Raw genomic sequence first — 22484 nt, forward strand, 5'->3', positions numbered from 1 at the left:
CATCTGTTAAAATCCCTTGAACCCTAGCCCTATTTTGAGGCCTCTGCTCAAAAATGTCATACCCATACTCAAAGGGGCTTTTCTCTCTAACTACAAGGTCTATTTGAATAATTTCAATAGAATTATAACACTAACACTTGTGAGATGTGTTTATATGTGTACATATCAGTGTATATGTTACTGGTAAATGCTGGATGAATATCACACACAGCTCAAATTGAAAATGTTCAGGTTCGCCTGAAAAAAATGCACTTTTATTAATTTTCTCGATTCGAAATGATGCAGATACACCCAAATCAACCCTCACAAGTCATAGTACAACAGGGTAGGGGTCTGTAAAAAAGAAATTGGCTTGATAGAGTGAAGTATACCTGAGAAATCAAGGCCTGTGTACAGGTCAGCCAACGTCAATTCTGATTTTGGAAGCAGCACTTACAGCTGTTTTATTGTACTTTTATATACTATATAACTATATATTTCACTTCTTTTATCACCAATAGTGTTCACTCTATCTAATACAGCAGTTTGGCATCATTTTGAGAGCCTGGGCCCGATAATAACCTGTAAAACATGGCTCATCCTCGTCTGCATGGCTGAAAAGGATTTAAAAAAAAATTGGTGGGGGAGATTTTCTTCCAGAAAACCGTCTCAAGGTGCGAAGCGTTTCAATTTTCATTTTCACAGGTGTATTTTTGAACATTAGAGATAGCCAGGCTAGCTTTTTTGCCCTTGCGTCCCGTTTTTATGCTAAGCTAACGTCTAGCTCCATACTTAAAGCACAGACATAAGAGTGGTCACTTTCAGCAAGAAAAGCTTAGAAGCAAATTTCTCAAAATGTCACCAAATTCCTAATAAAGACATTGATAAAAAGTAAAACAATGAGGAGAAAAGACAAAATAAAACAATATAAAAAAATGCTGACTAATGACTAGTAGTCTGTTGCAAATCGACAACCCTTTTAATAATCTTTGTATCATATAGTGAATTTCCTAATCTTATGATTATAAGTAATCATTCAAGTTTCCAGTAATTACTTTGGAAAGAGAGACTGGAAGTACCAAATGTAGGGAGATAAAGGAATGGAGCCTACTATATATCCACTGCAGTTATATTTAAAGCATTATTCAAGGCCAGAGGGGTAAGCCAGGAATGAGGAAGTTCTACACATTGACCAGTACTTTAAATGAATGTCCCCAGCCAGATCTAACTTGACAGTTTAGTTTACTGGCTGGCTGACTGGTGTTGATGCCTGGTCCAGTAATTTGTCTCTCCAGTGTGTTGTTGGCTAAATGTAGTGTTGCTTATGGCTCAATTGCTAGCAAGTGCGTGTGTGCGTGTGTTTATGCCCTGCAGGGATCAGGCTTTCATATATGTCTGTGTGTGTTGTACATGTCCACGAAGGCATAGAAAAGTGTACGGCTTGCAGATATTTTGTTAAAAGTGTGTTTTGAAACTTTGTGTGTGTGCCTTCTTGTGAATCAGACGGCCTTTTGTTTATTGGTATGGTGATGTGATCTGTTTTGACTATTCAGAAGAATAACATAATCATCCTTGACACTCAAACACCATTCACATACTCCCATTCCCGTGCATTCACACACACTTATCTACTTATCACTCACTCATACACGCACACACACACACACACACTCACTCACACTCACAGTTCAGCAGCAATTTGTAGCAGACATGTCAGCCACAATACAGATATTACCCTATGAAGGAGCAAGGCAATTTAGAAACCTTTCCTGCACACACAAAATACAAACGCACTCGCATACACACACCCCTCTCTCTCTCCCTCACTCACTCACACACACACACTCACACACACACACACACACCAACCAACCAACCAGTCATCTGTCGGTTTGAAAAGATCAAAACACCAAAAAAGACAGTCAAAAGGAATACGGATTTCCAAGTGCCAGGAGCAATTCACACACACACACACACACGCACACACACACGCACACACACGCACACACACTCACACACGGTGCCAGGAGCAAGGTGCTGTAGGGATGCGGGTGCTCCCTAGGTAGTTGTCTTATCTGATTATGGTAACGATGTAGAGAATAGTGGAGGAAAAGGTAGCCTGGGGGAGGGAGGGATTGGGAGAGGAGAGGCGATGGGGAAAGTGAGGGAGGTGGCTCAGTGTTGTTAAGTGATAGTTACGAAGTCCGTGTACTGTGGGACTCACCTTTGTGTGCATTTCTGCAGAATGTATTACTAATGGCTCGCTCTTCTTGAATGTAGAAAATTACCTCTACTGCCGCTGTGGATGAGGGAGGGATGGGAACGACTGGTGTTAAAGTGGCGGATGAGCTGTGTGTAATTGACATGACTTGTTCTCTCTGTGGGTGTTTTTTTTTTTTTTTATCTCAAGTGCCTCACAGCACTGTGATTGCATGAGGACAACATGAGGCATTGACACTGTGTGAGTGGTTGGGTCTGGAAACTAATGAGCTGCACGCAGTCTGTTTGCCCATCCAGAGCCCCTTCACATTAAGACAAAGAGTAATGAGATATATACATAACACCCACATCAGGAGTACCACACCAAGGGTAGCAAATGGGAAGCTACGCCAGGACTGCAAAGTTATCGGCTGTTATTGCCAGTTTACCGCCATGAAACTAGAGACATTTGTTATTGTCATGTTAAACAGATCTACCATTATGTGATCAATCCAATGTAAATGCTATGCCGACGAGAAGAGCAGGTTTACTTTGGTAGAATGTTGTACACAGCCTTCTGTGCTGGCTCTAAATGATAAATATAAAGATTAACTTCCGGATATTTCCTTTTTGTGTGTGCCTCTCATTTTAATATATTGCACTTTGTGCTATTATATTATTATAGTTAAATGGGAAGAAACAAAAAAATATACAAACAGCTGAGAGATGAAGATGTGCTTTAAGTCAGGGGGTTAGAAGAAATCTAGTAGAAGGTTTCAGTGTATAGAGAACTGGAGAGTTGAAGAGAATAAAGTGGCAAAAAGAGACTGCAAAAGATGGGGAGAAGAGAATAGAAGGGAGTTTTTTTGCGATTTAAATAGCTTTGGAGTACTATCTTTTGGAGTACCAGTGATTGACTGTGTGCCTGGAGGACCCCCAGAGGGGTCCGTCTGTTAGTGCCTGAGCAAATCAGCATTATCGGATGAGGCAGTGGCAGGGACAACCAGTCACACCAGTCCCATCACGACCCAACACGGCAGCATGAATGTTTAACACTCGTGCGTACGCACACGCACTCTTTTTCTTTCTCTTACTATTAAACACACTAGTGATGTACGCACTGCCTGCACATATGCACAGCACCACACACACATACATAGGAAAATGGCTTCTTTCTTTCTTACCTGTTGCTAGAAACAGAGAAAATAGAGTAGAAACACACTTCTTAAAGAAGATGAAAAAAGAGGGTAAGTCAGAGTGAGTCAAGACTACAAAGACACACATACATCCATCTATATATTTATTTGAGAGAGTTGTTCGTGTTTAATCTACAATTTCTTCTCTAGACCCTGACGGCTCATCTGCTTCACTACTCTGCTCTCACACAGTTTGGCTGCTAAAACTTTCTACCGAATGCCATAATGAGCTTAATAAATGTTTCACGCACAATTTGACAGGAAGACTCTGGCCTCTGCGTATGTCAGTAATAAGGACTGCTCTGGTCTTGGCAGAAGGCAATGAATTTGCACCGACTGATCTGATACCGCCACAGTCTTTCCATCTTTTTCTTTCTTTCTAGATGCATGTGCACATGCTTCATTACCCCACTCCATCTAAGACTGGGTTGGTCTTTCTTTTTCCTCCTTCTGTCTTCTCTGTACTTGGTATGTCTCTCCTGCAGGCTCTGTCCTTCTTCCTCCCGCTGCCCTCCTCTTCATCACTTCTCCCCACCTCTTCTGTATTTGCTGTTGGTGTGAATTGGTCAACACATGTTATCTGACCCAGCTTATCTACCTTGAGCCTAACCTAGTCTTAGCATTGGTTTGACAACACGAGTTACCAGTACCTCTGGTTAGTCACATAGATAAAGGCCGTCTCAGCCTTAAGTTTCTCTCTTCTCTGTGACCAAGATATTTTAACCTGAGTAAATTGTTGTTGTAGTGCTTTGACAAGCATGCTTTACCTAAATCTATCCTCTAATTACAATATGCCACCCTCCCAAGAAGTGTTGAGGGTACTGCTGCTGTGACAAGTTGCTCAATGAACGTAAAGCAACTGTAAGGTATGTGTATCTATTTGCTGTAAGAGAATAAAGTAACGTTGAAATTTGACAGGAAGAGAAGAAATTAAAATAAGGACACTTCAAGACGTTATGCAAGTAACCGATGACGTGATTTGCAGAAGCGGAAATAGAGTTTAATAGAAAGTGTTTGCATTGGTTAGTGTTTGCTGTTTGCACACATGTGGTCTCAAGCTATTCTCTCAGACAGATTGTGAGACAGACTGAAAGTGGGTTTTTGTGTTTCTACGTGTGCATACGCTATGTTTCTGTAGGCTCTATTTGTGTGTTTGGGTGCATGCGTGTGCACCAAATACAGTAAATGTATGTGTGTGTATTTGTGGATGTGTGTGAAGGTGAGGCAAGGTTGTTATGTAGGGGTGAAGCGGGCGCCTCTATGGTAGCCCTCTGCCCGCTGGCACAGGAGGCGAAAGGGCACGAGACTGGCATCAATTACATAGTGAGAGGGAGGGAGAGAAAGGTGTGTGTGTGTGTGTGTGTGTGTGTGTGTGTGTGTGTGTGTGTGTGTGTGTGTGTGTGTGTGTGTGTGTGTGTGTGTGTGTGTGTGTGTGTGTGTGTGTGTGTGTGTGTGTGTGTGTGTGTGTGTGTGTGTGTGTGTGAGAGAGAGAGAGAGAGAGAGTGTATGTATGTGGCAGGGTTTGAGATTTTCTGTCCTAAAATTAATTTATTAATTTATTTTACATCAGTGTTTCATGCCAGTGTGCTGTCTGGTCCAGCTTAATAGGGAGAGCAAGGCACTAACACGGCCAGGGTTAGGGGTTTCATTCCCACTGGAGCTGTGAGATATGAGTGCTAAAAATGTATGCCGCAAGGATGCCGCAAGGTGCTTTGTACCCTTTCTGGAAATATACACACCAAGTAGAAGTTGCATGGCATAGGTTAGTAACCCTAAGAGCAAAAAGAAACTTATAGAACTAGAATATTATTTAAAACAAGGATATTTTAAAACAGGATATTTATGTGAAAAAATAGTACACACATGTTGTAAAAGAGATACGGTGCATTGATACTCTACTGTACACTGATGCTGCTGTTTTTAAATGGATTCGGTATCAGGCCATGTTGTGTCTGATCCGCATTAAATACACATTGTGTTTCCACCAACAATTACATTAATTCAATCACGTCATGGCTTTTCATTCCACACAGTGAGCGTGACAGGTTTAAAGTGTGTGTGTCGGGGGGAGCGCAATGATATTGGATCCACACCCAAAGTTAGGGTACCGGAATAGGAAGTGGGAGACAATGTTGTATTGGTAGATCATCTGATTCTAATTCCTTAGTAAGCGAAACATTTCTTTATGAATTACTTTTGAAAATAACCAAACCTGAGAGCCAGAAATGTCAAGCAACATCATGACTCAAACCCAAACTGAAACCTGATACTTTGTCAGGACCTGTTAGGTACCTGGTGCATCTAAGTCGTGTTGGTACGTCTTACTTCTCTCCTCTTTCAGTGAGATACTGTATGTGCTCCTCCTTCCTTGTGTGCTCTCATGGTTTTATTAAATGGGGCTCCTCTTTGCTTTCTGCTCAGGAAGAAAAAGTCTTCGAGACTTATGGTCTTTATTAAAAGGTTGGTGTGTCACCTTATAAATGTCCCCTCACTGTATTTTTCTGTCTTTATCTTTTGTCCCTTTTTTCCTCAAGATGATTTTCTCTCTCTCTCTCTCTCTCTCTCTCTCTCTCTCTCTCTCTCTCTCATTCTCTCCCCCTCTCCACCCTCTTTGTCCTTCCCTCTTTCCCTCTCATTCTCCGTACACACACTCCCTCTCTCTCCCTCTCCATCTCCCTGGGGTCAATTTTCTTTTCTTAAATAAACTGTCATAGCTAGTGTTAAAATATGGGCCCTACATGGTGTGAGCGCGGCAAGGCAAAGGCACGGGGCCCTGGGCTGGTATAAAACATGGATAATATGCTGTGAGAGGTAATTGTATCTTTTAGAGCTAAGATGAGTAGAACAAATGTGTCTCCTCTCCATCCTCTCTCTCGCTCTCTCGCTCTCTCTCTCTCCCCTTTCCCTCCTCCTCCTATCTCTTTCTTTACACACTGCAGCCGTGCTAATATGATAGAGAGAATATTGGCTGTACATCAGAGCTGGTAACAGTTCATAGTGGGTAAGGGCAAGTATATAGGGGGAGAGAGGAGTAAAGAGGGGGAGGCTTGGGGGGTGAATAACAAGGAGAGAGATAACAGGAGAGAGAGAGTGAGAGAAAGAGAGAGGGAAAGGTGACAGTATGCCTGGGGATGCAAAAGTGGAGAGCTGGGGATGCATAAAGTCACATTATACTTTTTGATTTCACTCACTTTGTTTCGCATTTAGAGGACATGAATATCTGGGAACATCCAGCAAGCTGTTTCCCAAAATCATCTTCAAGTTAAGATGATTTTTGAAAAGTGGGCCTGTATCTGTCTTTGAGTTAGAGCTTCATGAACATTTTATAGAAACACGCTTGAAAAAAAATGTCAAGTCTTTTTGCAAATGTTTCACTCATAAAATGATGATGTGTTAGTTAGCTTATAAGAGACACGGTGAAACAGAGGCTGTGCATTTTGTTCAGTTGGGCAACTGATAATCAGGTATTGATGAAGTGAGCTCTTTGGGGCTTTTGCGTCTGCATCATGACATCATGGCCTGTTATGCCCACATTTGTTGCAGAGTCTGTGATTTTAATTGGTCCAAAGGTAATGTAAATACATAACTGCACAGGATTGTGTAAGAACCATCTTCTTGTCTTCACCTCTGATGTCCTGGCTCAGCTTCTCTTCATCTCCCTGTCCCAACTTTACTCCCTATTTGGCCTGCACAGTATGAGGAAATTCTGTGATGTGCACAATGTGTATTGTTATAGAAAGAAGGACACAGACATCCGTCAGTTGAAAACAATTTGCCGAATCTTAACATACGTGGCAAACTAAGCTAAACAGTTTCACTACATCAAGCGCTTGTTTTAGCCTGTGTAGCCGAGGGTTACGTTGCGCCTATACTTTATGAAGGTTATAAAATAATAACACAGAGGCTCTACAGTCTGCACCAAGACAGCGACAACTTTATTACTCCAACTTTGTCAGCAACAGCGCATCACCACCCCACTTTTTTCCTTCCACCCTTCACAAATATAGTCCCCGGATACGAACACCGTAACACTGCTGACTAATGACAACTTAGTCATTCAGAGCCTCCACTAAAAGGCAACTCGACAAAATAGCTAATTCTCTCTGCTGAGCTAAGCAGATTAACACTGCTTTTTCTACATGTTAACATTATGTTTATGCTTGATGAACTGGTGCATTGATACATTTTTGGCTTTATACTTGCGATGGTTTTATTGCACTTACTTACAGTAAAGAGCGTAATGTTCACTTCACTTGATTCAATTCACTGTCTTATTTTCCATCGGCTTTTTGTCGAGAGCACCGCTGCGATTCTATCTTCTGAATTGGCCTACAAAATCACTGCTATTCCTATTGCTGTTTCTTTCCTCCCCACCAATACATTTTATTCTTCCTTTTTTGAGTTTGTCCCTTGAGTCTTCTTCAATGAGGCCACTTCACCTCCATCTTCTTCTCCTTGCATGCTTTCCAAAATATCTCTTTCTTTGTCGCTCTCTTTCCCAGGGATCATGCTTTTCTTCTTTCAACACGGGTTATCTTTCTCTCATTCACCAAACTCTTCACTCCTACTTCCCTCCATCATGTCTCTCGTACTTTCTCTTTTTTTCCATCTTTTCTCACTTTTTTTCTGACCCCCCCCCCCAATGCCAGCTTCACTGGCTGTGGAATGAGGTGCGTTATCAGTGAGTGGCATGTCAGTCACAGGGCAACACATCCGGAGGAGAGCAGCTGCGTGGAGGGAGTTTGGAGAGGCGGGATGCGTGGGGGCACCAGGCGAGGAGTCGGGGATTAGAGGAGGTTAAAAGGAGAGGAGGAGATAGGTGAGGAAGAGCAGACAAGCATGAGAGTAGCAACAAGAAAGGCGAATGTCTGGGAAAAGAAAACAAAAGATGGTTGAGCAGAGTTCAAGAGAGGAGGTTGGAGATGTGGGGACGAAAAGGAGAGGTGGACGATTTAAAGAAAGGAAGTAGAAGAACAGGGATTTACAATCTACGATTTTAGAGTAGAGGTGAGTAGAGTAAAGATGGAAAGCTTTACAACCTGTAAACCCATAGCGTCACATTGTATTTTTTCAAAAAGTGTGGGTGTTCTTACACAAGTTTAAATAGATGTACATATGTTCGTATTCCACTTGCTACACCTTCTAACGCTCTGCATGACAGTGCTTACTGTAAGCGACTACAGGTGTTCACTTTGGGGTGGTTGGGAAGGTTTGGTCCGTTCTTGTTCTTATTCTCTCAATTTAGTTTTTCTTAGGGGTGCACCGATACGGATATGGGATATCAGGCTGATACCAACTCAAATAGCTGGATTGAGCCGATCTGTTCTGGAATTTTAATTCCTGTTTTAAGTTTTGACTAATTTGTTGCTGCGTTAAAAAGGCTTCACACTTGAATTGTAATTCCTGTCAGTTTTGTAGATTAGTTGCTTGTGTATTATTTTTTTATTTTCATAATGAAGAACAATTCACTAAGTTTATATCTTTGTTTTTATTTGTTACATTTTGTTTTACAAAGTTAGGAAAGCAATGTTTAAGTCAAGCTCGATTTTGCCTTACACATAAAAGAATGATCCCAGTCAATCCACACAGTGAGGCACACAGCCTATTATTAAACTCTGGGATCGGATCGATTCCCAAAGCCCAGGTATCGCTATCTGACTATGAACAAGTCAGATCTGTGAATCCCTACTTTTTTGTTTCCTTTTGTAGGTTTTTGTGTGTTTTTGAAAATGTGTGCTCACCTTAAAAGAAATAGAGACAACTGCTGATTTGAATGTGTTCTATTGTGTCAATAAAAATATAATTGTTATAGTAGAGCAGAGGAGCTGATTAGCAGATGGTGAAATGGGTGGATGAGAAAAATGTGTACGACAGGGGGAAATGGTATATTCTCTGTGATAAAGGTCAAACAGAGACTGCACAGTGTGTGTAAACTAGTGTTTTACATTCCCATACATACACGCATACAACATTAAGCTCCTGCATAGAGCCTTGTGCTTCTTTAGCATGTTTTTGACTAATCAGACAGCAGTACAATATGTATCTAGAATTGGTTTCTAGTGTTCGTCATCCTTAAGGTCCCTCTCATCTACTCTGACCTCAAACTGTCACCGGCAGCTAAGATGGCCCTTCTTCACATATAAATTAAATCCTATTTTAAAGTATGACACTTACTGTTAGACGTTTGCTTGGCTGTTAGAGTGAGGATTAGAATCAGGTGAATTCCTGTGTGTTGTCTTGGACAATGATCAATTGAAAAGCTTTAGTCCAGTCTGCAACTGCAGTGTCTATCTGAAACGTCCCTACATGTTAATTATGACACCAAAGAGTTACTTAAGAAACTTAATTTGAAAAGGGAATAACAACTTACTGTCTGTTGCAACCACGCACGAGTTGTATGTGTATAAGGAAGCGTTATGCTTGCTTACATCGCTGAGCCTATAACATTCAAATGACACAGACCTGTTTTTTTGTGTTTTGATTGGTTATTAATAAAAAATGAAAATAAAAAATGTATAAATATTACTTCCAAGCTAGTTTGGCTATCTACCTATGTAAAAACCGTCCTTCCTTTTACTATTGATTTAATCAGGCCGTCGGTCACAAATTTGTCATTTGTACATAATGCAGAATTTTAGCCTTTTGTACAAGATTTCAAAACAGATCTTTTGCAGAGCAATGCATTTTTTTTATCTGCAAGATACAGGCAACTGTTAATTTTTGTTCTGTGGTGGCCACAAAAGTAAAAGTTCTACATTATACTGTTGCTTGGTATAATTCTGTTCATATTTTCTTTGCCACCTCTTGCGATTGGGACCCACAGCTACAAAGTGGGCTTAGAAGAAACACTGCTGTCCACACTGTGTACTGAGCCATGGCTTGGCAGGAGTGTGAAAATTGAGAAGAGCTTTAGTCAAAATGCCAGTCTACAGATCACTAAAAGCTTTCCACTCGGGGTTTCACTGGGCTTTTAGAGAGGCTTAGGTGGTAACATTGCCAGTGGGGTGGGTGGTGCATAGGGAAATGGTGCTTGAAACTCCCTAAGAGCACAGAAATCTTTTGAAGGAAATTGTTTAATAAGGGAAGAATAAGAATGAAACTTCCTCATAGAAGAGTTATAACATATTTAACTGTACATTTCATTTAATAGTCAGGCAAAACACTTTTAGTACTTCTATAGGTAATGATGAAGTACAATGACAAATATACAGCCATCAGTTTGGTCAAAAATGATAAAAGTCACAAGAACACTGTAGCTAAAATACTATGTTATGTGGAACAATTGCATGTAAAAATAGGGTTAGTGCCTGTTAGAGTCGTAGCTTTGCAAGAATGTTGCAGGAGCAAACCACATGCAACCAGGCCAGGTACTAATGGAGCCATGAATAGTGGCAGGGAACACCGGTGGTGCAGGGGTCAGATTCAATATCCAGACTGGCCCAGGATTGAACCCTGCTGAACCCATCTCCCCGTCCATTTTCAGCTTCAATCTTAATGTGACAGAGAGTTTGAATTTGCAGGAAGGAAGTGCAAAATGACAGAAACAAATCAAATCAGAGCAATAATGAACAGGTGTGTATCAAACGGACGTCCTGTCACTTAGGTTTGCAAGATTGTGGGAATAGTTGCGTCCCAGTTATTTGTTGTTATAGTGATCACAATTGTTGAACTAACATTTGACTTAAGCGTATGTGTTAAGGGTGCTCTGTATATATGTCTGTCTGTCCTTCAATTTTCTGGCAACTATTCATGGATCGACTTCACAAATGACGGGTTTATTGCTGAGGACCCAGGGAAGTACAGTGTCGTGTGCGAGGTCTTGATATTTTGTTTTGAGGGAGGACCGCTATTAACTGTTACACTGCTGAATGGCATGCTGGGTACAGCTCACTCTCCTGTACTGTAAAGTTCTTTAGTTAAAAGCCCTCACGAAATACATATGCTCTGTATGAAGTGAGGAGGATAGGTATAGTTTAAAGTAGTCATTTTCTTTCCTCTGGACTTGGTGGACACAGTCCAAATGAGACTAGTTATCAACAATAAAGGATTTCTTTGACTCCTTTTCCCTTCCGTTCTCAAGAACTCTGAAGTTAAACTGGCTAAAATAGACAAAGGGGTAAAGGAAAGGAGGAGGTAAAAATACAGATAGACGGGTAAAGGGAAAAACAGAGGGAAAGTGTTTGTGAAAGCTAACAAAGGGGAGTTGGCTGTGTTTCAAAAGGGCGCGTGGCGGCTAAGGAGGATGAAGCGCTTCAGGGTTCATTTACATCAGGCCTGACAACTGCCTCACATCTCCCCAAGAGCCACACAGCTCCGGCTTAGAGATTCTAAAGAGGGCCCTTCTTCTAGCTCCCTCTCTTACACCCGCTCTCTGACTTTTCTTTTTCTCCCTCCTGTCTCTTTTTTCTCTTCCCTTTTTTTCACTCAGATTCTCTCCTGCGCTCTCTCTTCTGCTCTCATGCGCTTGCTAGTCTTCAATCAGCCATCATGAAAGTGTCTGTCTGGGCGTCTTAACTATCCTCTGAGAGGCAGACACTTGTCTGGGCCTGCCTTCATCCCCTAAAGGCGTTTTTTGACTTGGACTTATTTCCCTCCTCACACCTTTTCAACTTCCCTAAAGAGCTGACAACAAGTGAGAGCGACAGGGCAAGATAAACATGAGGGAAAGAGACAGCGAGGGAGATGAGCTGGGGAAGTCGTCGACTGAGAGGGAAGAGAAAGTAAAGATGGTTATGAAAAATATGGAGAGAGAGGGAGCAAATGAAAACGAGGTAAGGGAAGTGAAAAGCTAAAAAAATAAAAAGTGAAGGAATCAAATGACCTCGCGAGCAGGAGAAAGGACAAAGCAAGAAGGACCAGAGCAGAAGAGAGACGAGAAAGATGAAGAAGGAGAGGGGGACTCTAATAAGACAGGGAGAGTCACGTTTATCAGTGCTTCCACAGTGTGTTTCCCAAACGCAGGATTTAGAGATGGGGTAAAGGGAGAGAGTAGGACAGGGTACATGAAAGTTTTTTTTAGGAGGGAGAGCCCCTCTTATGGAAGTATCTTTCTTTTTGCCTGGGTTTGATGTGAAAGGGAGCTGCTCCTGCTTTGACGATGTTGTCTGCCGTGCAGTTTTTAATATTCATGCAGCCGATCGGGAAAGGAGTGGAGGGGAGATTTTTGGTCAAACAGAAAGCTAATTTGCGGCTGAGGCAGTTTAGCCTGAGGCTCTTTCTGCTACTGGGGAAATGAGCTGGAAGATTAGCCGTATGTATAATTCACACACACATGGTCACACCCGCACACATGCATAGATATGCAAAAACACACCGATGGAGCGTGCATACACTTTTGTAGATAGATGCACATATGCACACTTAGAGCAGCTGCCACTCTCTCTGAGACGGTGAGTTTTACAGCAGTAATCTGCTGCTAGGCCTTTACTGCCTTACGTAGTACGTTGAGACTCTCAATGGTATCCAATGATGATTTAATGCTGATTTATTAATTGATCATCCCTGCACTTGAAAACCTGGTGTACAGTTTACATTGATGCTATTAGACAAAATCAACGTTTTTTAAACTTTTCTTGGGAAAAAATAAATGTGACTGCTCGGGCCTTCCTCATCCTAATCAAACGTTCGTGCTCCTCTGAAAAGAGAAACAATGTGATGTGTTGGATATTATTTGTTTGTTTTTAAGTTTGATCGGTTGACATAGTGTAGCATTTACAATGTGACGACACTTTTCGATTTGCTCCCACAGAAAATGAAGACTGTTCCCTGCATTAAGCTGAAAATACACCCAGTGAAGCTGGTCAGCACAAACTTAGGTCTCACTCTGACTGATTTTCAGGTCCACGACAGACGTGTGAGTCTATTCCTGGATGGGCTTGAGGAGGATGGGACACCATTTGACACACAACCTCTGACCGCCAGGCTCTCTGATATCGGCGAGGATGGTGCAATGTGGGTGGGACTCAGCTCCAACGGTAAAGCTTCCTGTTTTTTTTTTTTTTTTTTCACATGTGACAAGTTACGTTGTTGGAGAGATGCAATAGATCAAGATGATAGATACCTCAACTGCACTGCATTAAAATATCTCCCAAACGTAGCGGGATTATAAGCAAATTATAAAAAAATTTAGTGATATGTTCATTTAAAATGCAGCTGAAAACTCAATTAGCAGGGGAGGACATTTGTTTTCATAAAACCCTCCTCCTTAAAACCTCTTGAACCCTAGGCCTATTTTTAGCCCTGTGCTCGAAAATGTCCTACCCTTACGCAAAGGGGCTTATCTCACTAACTAAAAGGTCTATTTGAATAATTTAAATGGAATAATAACACAAATAAATGTGAGCTTTGTTAAGATGTGTACATATCATTGTATATGTTACTGGTAAATGCTGGAGGAATGTTACACACAGCTCAAATTGAAAATTTTCAGGTTCAAACTTTTTTTTAACCTAAAAAGCACTTTTATTGATTTGAAATGATGCAGAAGCTGGCCTAAACTCTCCCAAATCATATCACAACATGTCAGCAGTCCTTTTAAAAAAATAAGTGGCTTTGATAAAGTGAAGTATGCCTGAGAAATCAAGGTCAGCTGAGGTCAGCCAACGTCAATTCTGATTTTGGAAGTAGCACAAATAGCTGTTTTATTGGACTTTTATATACTATATAACTCTATATTTCACTTCTTTTATCACTAATAGTGTTCAGTCTATCTAATACAGCAGTTTGGCATCATTTTGAGAGCTTTGGCTATATAAAAACCTGTAAAATATGACTCATTTTTGTCAGAATTTGAGTTTTACGTGATGTATTTGAACCTTACTAAAGCCTGTGATTGGCCGATTTGCGCATGTGACATAAGCTTTGAACCGGAAGAGTCTGAGGAGTGTATGATGCGATCTTCGAGTTGTTTGACAGAATTTTAAGCCAATAAAATAATTGAAAACCGTGATCCGCCCCCATGGGTCAAACCCATTGGCCAAAACTGAAATAGGTCAAATGTTAGTTACCCTAAGTTAGATTGATCCCAATTTCTTCAGGAAACAGTTCAGAGCCGCCACAGGATGTTGATAGAGCAGTAGGACCCGGGGAAATATGCCTTTGTTTACATCAAAACAACACAAAAGTAAGGAGTTTATGAAATATTAGCGGTGAAGCGGTGTGTTGTTCTGGTGCTTGTTTGCTCACAGCTCTGTGGTGGTTTCACGTAGATAAATAGTGAAGATATCTTTGGATTCAGTGTGTTATTGGCGTGTTTTCTGCTATTTCGGTTTTCCGTGTTAGCATTTAGCTTCTTCTTATTAGCGCCTACCGGAGTGTGTGGTCGGCTCAGCAATGGCGAAAAAAGAGTGATATTGTGGACATTCTTTTAGTGGCTTATTTGAGTTTGTGTAGAATTGTGTTTGGAGTGTGTACACTGGCTTGCAGGATAGGGTTGAACAGAATCTCTTCGTTAATTTGGTATGAAGCATTAATAATATTTTTGTATGAAAAGTCCATTCTACGACATTTGGAACAGAGCCTCAGAGCAGAATTGAGACCTTTTGGGCGTTCTCGGGTGCAAGAGGTTGTAAGTAAGTAAGTAAGCAAGTAAAATGTATTTATAAAGCGCTTTTTACAGTCATAAGTCACAAAGTGCTTAACAGGGCAGAATTCCAAACATAAACACCACAATGTGACCATACGGCCAAACATTTACATACACACAGAAAATACAAAATTAAAACATGGTTTAAAAGCAGGTCTAGGACATGGGTTTTACCCAAACGCCAGTCTAAAGAGGTGATTTCTGAATGCGTTCACAGAATCTGCAAAGCGTAGGGGTGCAGGCAGAGCATTCCACAGCCTTGGTGCTACTGTCTCTCTTTTTTTTCCCCTCCTTGTGGAGAAAAATTACCTCTTAGTTTATCTTCTCTGTATATCTAAATATGGTGTCAATGACTACTCCACCTTTATCCTCCTCCCAGCCTTTATCCCCCTTCAACTACACATCTGTGATTGATTGGTGGTGCCTGGGAGCCGTCTCACAGTCAATAGGGGAGAAATTGAGAGAAAAATGATATCCGTTCATCTCCAGAGTGATAAACGAGTGTTTTTCTTCTCGTTTATCAGGCATTGATCCCTAGTTCACGGCAGGTAGCATCTGATCATCTGAAGATCACATCAGTGGTTGTGATCAATGCAAGTGATTGGCTTGAGGGGTAGAAAGAGAGTGTGTGTGTGTGTGTGTGTGTGTGTGTGTGTGTGTGTGTGTGTGTGTGTGTGTGTGTGTGTGTGTGTGTGTGTGTGTGTGTGTGTGTTTGTTGAACCTGGGGCCTGTGTCTGGAATTCTGATCAGTGGATTGATTATGTGAATGCTGATCAGATGTATTGATTAACAGCAATGTGTGTGATTTGAGGGGACCCTGCTTACTGAAACCTGTGTTTCAAGTGCATAGCTTTAAATGTCAACAGATGACATGATCGGTTTTAACAATAGTAGTAATAACAGATCATTAGGAACTTCTAAGAGAGGGTTTTTGATTATTTGTGGTCTGTATTTTTTCGGCAATAGCCATTCTATGTATTCCATTCTGTAATTAGCTGTTGCTCATGCCACGATGGACACCACACCAGTGAAGGTCAGAGAGAAACAAACAAGACAAAAAGCTCACACAACTCCTAGCCTGTATTAACTGGCATCAGTTATAACAACACAAAAACACAGAGGGGGAAACTGAGAGCGACGGATGACAGAAACTGAAACATAGCGAGAGAAGACAGAGACCTGCACTGAGAAGAGAGAATTAAGGCTTATACCTTGCATCATCCCAGTAACAATAGGGAGAGTGCTTTTCAGAGGAAGGCATAATCCCATTTCCACACGCTAAAGAAATCCTGAGCCAAAGCCTAAGGCTGCACAACCACACACTGTTCGAACACACTTACATCCCATAACACTCTCTCTCTGTTTTACACACTCATACACCCCTCCAACACACACACACACACAAACACACACGCTCACACTGTAGTTGGGCCAAACATGGCAAAGCCTCTCTCAAATGCAAATACACACACTCATGCAAACACAATCATCCACTTCCTTTCTCTAAAGTGAGGATGCTTTTTTGGAAAACACACAGTAAAGCCTCTAACACACACACACACACACACTTCACATAAAAAGCTAGACATGGCAGGGGTTCTGTCGATGCGAAGAGACGTTATCCGTCTTCTAAGAGTTGTTGTCAAACTAGATAGAAGTTTGTTGGACACTAAAAGACTCCGGCTCTCTTTGGGCCAGAATTCACATCTTATGTTCTGTCCAACATTGTCACGTATGTATGGTTATGTGTGGAGATGAGTTGGGGGCTTGCCTGTGTTCATTTAGGCGTTTGATGGTGTTTCTTGTGTGCAGTCCAGTATCCACATGTGTGTCTGGATATTGGACCCATATGTTTGAGATGTTCCAGTTTATGTTTGCTTGAGACTTTGGTATCTTGGCATATTGTATGTATGTCTCATCTCTTGTCCAACATATTTGAATTTACCTTTTTGCAGATCCTTTCTTCTCAACATCAGCCGGACAGCTTATCTAGGGTTCTCGCCTTCTGTTTTCCTGCTAAAATATGTGTTGTCACTTATTAAACCATCTTATACTTTTATTATCGATGAAAAAGAACAGTTTTGATTCTTCAAGACAAATGCCCCAAATTTGCTTCTAGTCTCTCATATATGAACATTTTCATAATTTCTCTACTACTTGTTTCCTACTTTGAAGACATCATTCTGGGCTCTGTGTGATGGGCATTTCTTTCCATTTTCTGTCACTTATAGACCACAACATATATCAGTGAATCAACAGTGTATTTGGCAGATTATCCAATAATGAAAATAAAAGTTATTTGGACTTAAATCCTCCTTAATGTACCAACTTGTCCAGTGTTTACAAAACAGGTTATAAAATGTCCAGAACAGACATAGGTTTTGGATAAAGGACAGAAAAGACACAGTTAAAAGAAGGCGTGAGGAAACACACTTTGGGTTTATCTTTCTTTATCTTTCTATCTAACTTGGTTATCCCTAGACAGACCTGGTTTGGCCCCGGCCTCAAACCAAGCTAATGAATTTGTCCTTGTAAGCCCTTCTGCTCTCTAGTGGAAGCAAATGTAGACTGTGGCCGATCCTGTTTGTCTATGTATCATGAACTTGCCCCATTATAAGCAGCTGTGGGCAGCCGCACTTAGCTGCTATCAAGAAACTGATAAGATAATCTACTAAACTCTGTGAAATCCTCTCACTCACTGCCTTCAGCACAAACCCATTAACACCCTCTTTATGTTCTTTTCTCCTCTCTCTTCATCTCTACAGGGTCTAATCAGTTCATTGGACGGATGCAGGACTTTAGATTTTATCCTGCCACTCTGACCAACAGGTGAGTTGGATAGAGTAAGTGGGCGAGACAGGTAATGAGCAGCTATGGGGAGAGAAAGGGAAAGGAATCAAAAAAGGGCCAAAGAATAGTATAATGAAAGGTTAGAAGATAAGGAAGGGAACCATGATTGACAAAGGAAAAGGAGGGAAAATGGTAGCTATGGACAGATTAAATAAAGGGCAGAGGGATAGAAATGAGGAGAAATAGACAGAGGTACTGTATAGATTAAAGCAGCACGGAAAGAGGAGCTGTATGGAGCGATAGAGGGAAAGATGGTAAGAGGAAGGAAGTGGAAGGCTAATCGTTGCATCTGAAGATCCATACTGCTTCCAGAGGATTTTCCTGAGAATTCAATACAAGGCAATTAGTGTTATGCTTACTGGTGATGTACTGCACACAGTAAGGACTTGGAGCTTACAAGTTTCTCTCATCAAGATTGGGTTAGGACAAAATGAAAGATTGAGTTTTCAAATTGTTCCTTTGATTTTCCAGTTTGCACTAAATGTTTAGTCAAAGGCCTGTCAACAGGTCTTGAGATTGTATCTCAACATGTTATAAGTTATAAAAAAAAGCCATGTTTGGTCACTGTCATTGTTGGTCATCCTCTTGATCACTGCACAGTTGAAATTGTATTGAGTCCATACCCCATATTTTGGGAATCCTTGTGTTTTTTTCTTTTTCTTCTGATGCTTCAAATGTTTTTAATTTTTGGTGCCTGGTGCCTTCCTCGTCCCAGTTTACTATGCAAATGATTATATGTTGCTTCGGTGTTGTATTATAGTTCGATATAATCTGCTGTTTCTTGTTTTAACAGGGAAATAGTGGAGGTGTACTCCGGGGTTCTGCCTGATCTCCATACCCAGTCAGAGTGTCGCTGTCCGCCCAGTCACCCCAAAGTACACCCTTTAGTTGAGAGGTACAGTATCATAACTTCTAATGTACATATATAAAAGTGAACTTTATATTTTAACATTTCCATAGTGTACATTTTGTATGTTGATGAGTCTGCCTTTTGCTATTTCTTAATGTGTCTCTTAAGTTTCGCTCTTCAGTGTTACTGTTGCAAAAGACCCTTTGGAACACTAATATACAGTTGAGCTACTTTCTCCATTAACAGATACTGCATTCCCAATGGTGTTGAGGACACCACCAATGACAGAGTCTTAAGACTCAACCTTAATGCCCATCCACTAAGTTACATCAATGATCAGGACATGGGCACCACATGGCTTTCTAAGATCATGACCACACAGGAACTGGATGAAGGAGTCACTATTACTGTGGATTTGGCGAATGGACAATACCAGGTAACGCATCCACACACACACACACACACGCAACCAAACACAAACACACATTGTTGTTTTTCAACAATACTGACAGACAGATGGATAGATGGGCAATGTAAGCGACAAATACAATATAATAACTGGTCTATAAGTTCAGTTAACTGTGTGTACATATCTACCGGACAGAAGAAAATTCATTTTATATGATATATGAAAAATTATTTTTCTTTAAGGTTGGTCCATGCAATATTTACACTCAATATTCAATTGTGAATGAATGCACAGGGTTGTAAACTTCTTGCCTTTATTTGGTCATCCTATGATAAATGAATGCAACAACATATGCAATCATGTTAAAGTATGTGTGAGGTGTTAATTAGCAGAATGTATGATTTAGAGGGCTAGAAGTTGCAATCAATATCTACAATTCATTTCATCCTTTTTATGTCACGAGATCCACGAGAAATCGTGGACCAGGTTTTGGGCCAACGTCGGATCACATGTTTTGACCCAGTCGCATCAGCAAAAATGTGGGTTATTCTAGATCATTGTATCTAAATGGTGTATCAGCTCGCTACCTGCTCATTCATTGTTCATTACTTTGGGTTAGACAGTCAACTGAAGTCCAGGCTTGCACCTGCATGTGCAGTGAACAGTGGTTTCATCCTCTTTCTAAGCACTGCAGTGTGACAGACAGGAGGGCAGAGGGAGTGAGAGATATTGCTGGATTTGGGCGTTGTCGACACTGGGCCAAAAGACTCGTCCCTCTTTTCTCTGAAGTGTGTATGTGAGTGTGGGCAGGATTTTGGGAGCTATCAGGACGTGGTAGCTCAACTCAAGTCCCCAGATAAAAGACACTTTCTGAAGTCCTGGTTGTGTGTGTTAGTGTGTGTGCGCGGGGTGTTCGCGCTGCGCAGTGGTGGTGGCTTAATGCGCTCCCTGCTGTGTAACCCAGTGTCCCAGCCCACACTGTAGTGGGGCAGATAACACTTAACACACATACCCACACACACACACACGCGCAGGGTTTATGTGTTGTAGGAAACTACTTGTGTGTCTGTGTTTGTGTAAATATGTGTCTATTCGTTGTGTGAGGGCTGTCTGTTTTCAATTAAAACCCTTAATTATGATTTTAGGTCGTCCATACACAAACACAATAAATGACTAAAATGAGCAAAATTAAGTTTTTACCATTTGTAAGACAAGTCCTGCCTTCAAAATGTGATTCATATCAACAGTCAGTAACTGGCCAATATGTTTTAGTGTTTTGTCCATATCGTTACAAATTAGCAACATGTCTTTATATAATGTGATGTGAAACACATTTCTTACTATGACCTTGAAAATTACAATAGAGATGAATAAATATATAAAAAATCAACAAAAAAAACTGTACTCCACCATGGAAAGCTGTATCACATGCCTGTTATGGGTTGCAGTGCATTGTACAGGTGTACTTGTATTGCAAATCTAACATACACCCCCCTCTCCTCTAGATATTCTATGTTATACTACAGTTTGGTGGGCTCTTGCCTGAGTCAGTGCTGATCCAAAGACGGACGCTTGACCTCACAGAGCTTGAGAGTGTCACCTCTACACAACAGCCCTGGTTGGACTGGCAATATATGGCCACAAACTGCAGTGTGTTTGAAATGCAAAACAACGGGCCTCTACTGAGACCAGACTCCGTCAACTGTCTGCAGCTGCCCAGGTAAGGTACCATGTGTGAATGGCTGAGCGCGGTGGAAAATAGCCAGTATTATTGGCCTTACTGTTAAAAGACACATATTGTATACTGTACATATTTTTTAGTTTACAGTTTACACAATCTGAGAAAATAATTATCTTATCTACTGATATGCTAACACACTCATATGAACACACTAAGATGATTATATGTGTATACCAAAAAAAAGAAGACACTTTAGCCCTCTGAACCCCAAATCCGCCAGCGGGATGGAAAAGCATCTTCTTTAAATAATTGCCCAAACTACACCCTTTGTCATAGCCAGAAGCTGTGAAAACTGTCATAATCGTCAGATTTTAATCTTTCCGAATTGATCATCCCATTTGAAACTCTCTTGGATCATCGCAAGACAAATAAACTGAAAATAAACTCTTCAAACGGTCTGTTATTCTGTTTTGGGTATTCTCCCCATAGCAGAGCCACATGTTCTCGCTGTATGCTGTTGGGTGGTCATGGCCTCTTTAAGGCAGAGGAGATTACACAGAAATTACTGGCAAGACTAAATAAAGACGTATATGAACACACACAAACACATTTAAACACACATTTATGCACACACACACGTGTGTGTTGGTGCATGTACTAACATGCACAAAAGTCAAAAGAGATCAATGATATCACACACATACCCAAAACGCACATATACAGTTAACACACACACACACACACACACGCGCTCTGGCACTCTCACAGTGACTAGGTTTATAAAGCTACCCACCTACAGCGCTGCTTTGGCACATGACCGCTAACAGGCTTTCATTGGCACTTGATGGAGAACTGGCCTCGGAACATAGTCTCCACATACACACACAATCTCACACACTAAATCTTGGCATAGCTGCTTGTATCAAGGCCTTGTTGGCACTAGATAGAACAGGTATGAGTAGATCACAGATTATGAAGTCATTGCTTATTTTTCACTTGACTGACAAGTGATATCACATACTGTGTTAGTTAAATTGGCATGAGAGCAATTGAGCCTCACATTGGCAACATGATAACACACTCTGTGACATTAGTGGTTGGTAATTTGATCAAAAAGAGCTCTGTCTTTGATCTTGATTTATGTTTTTTTTGTGTCGCTAGTTTTATTTAATTACGCAAGAGACATTGCCTCCTCTGAGGCCGCTCGAGTGTCTGGCAAGATAAATTTAAGCACGCCTCAGTCATTTTAGGTGTTTTCATACAAGTCAATTACAGTACCGCTCCAGGAGAGCTGTTAGTGATCGATTTGCTTTTTGTCTACATATACAGACAAACAGGTAAACAGGTATTTTTTTGTGAAATTAACTGCCCAGAGCTAAAAAAGGCAAGTGAGAGCTGGAACCAAGGGAATTTACAATACAAGTTGATCAATGGCGAACATTAAAGTTGTTCTCATTTCTGTGGTGGAGTCTAATTTTTCCTTAGCTATGGTTCTCACAGTAAAACAAGTACGTGTGGTGTGCAGTGGTGTAGTGATCTCTATAAACAGATTCTGCATTCACACATAGAATTTGTAGGAAACTGGACAAGGATTATTCATCTGAAGTGTTTTCCGATAATCAGGCTTTTACTGGTTTAAAATTAGCTTGTAAACGGGCTACTTGGGAAAGAAATGCGATCGTACATGTCTTCTCTTAACTCCAACTGCAGTAAACGTGTCAACAATAAGCAATGCA

The 22484-nt window shown here is 41.0% G+C and overlaps 1 protein-coding gene across 1 annotated transcript in view; it reads left to right on the top strand.

Annotated features, from left to right (window-relative positions):
- ush2a (Usher syndrome 2A (autosomal recessive, mild)) overlaps positions 1–22484 on the top strand; it is a gene marked incomplete at its 3' end in the record, with an annotated part of 191303 nt that overhangs the window by 6424 nt on the left and 162395 nt on the right. Inside the window, exons 5-9 of the mRNA XM_079186116.1 lie at positions 13213–13348; positions 17724–17787; positions 18602–18703; positions 18905–19094; positions 20573–20787. Coding sequence (XP_079042242.1) covers positions 13213–13348; positions 17724–17787; positions 18602–18703; positions 18905–19094; positions 20573–20787 — 707 coding nt within the window. The remainder of the gene's footprint in view (positions 1–13212; positions 13349–17723; positions 17788–18601; positions 18704–18904; positions 19095–20572; positions 20788–22484) is intronic.

Source organism: Pholis gunnellus, assembly GCF_910591455.1.
Source record: "Pholis gunnellus genome assembly, chromosome: 1".
NCBI classification, from domain to species: domain Eukaryota; kingdom Metazoa; phylum Chordata; class Actinopteri; order Perciformes; family Pholidae; genus Pholis; species Pholis gunnellus.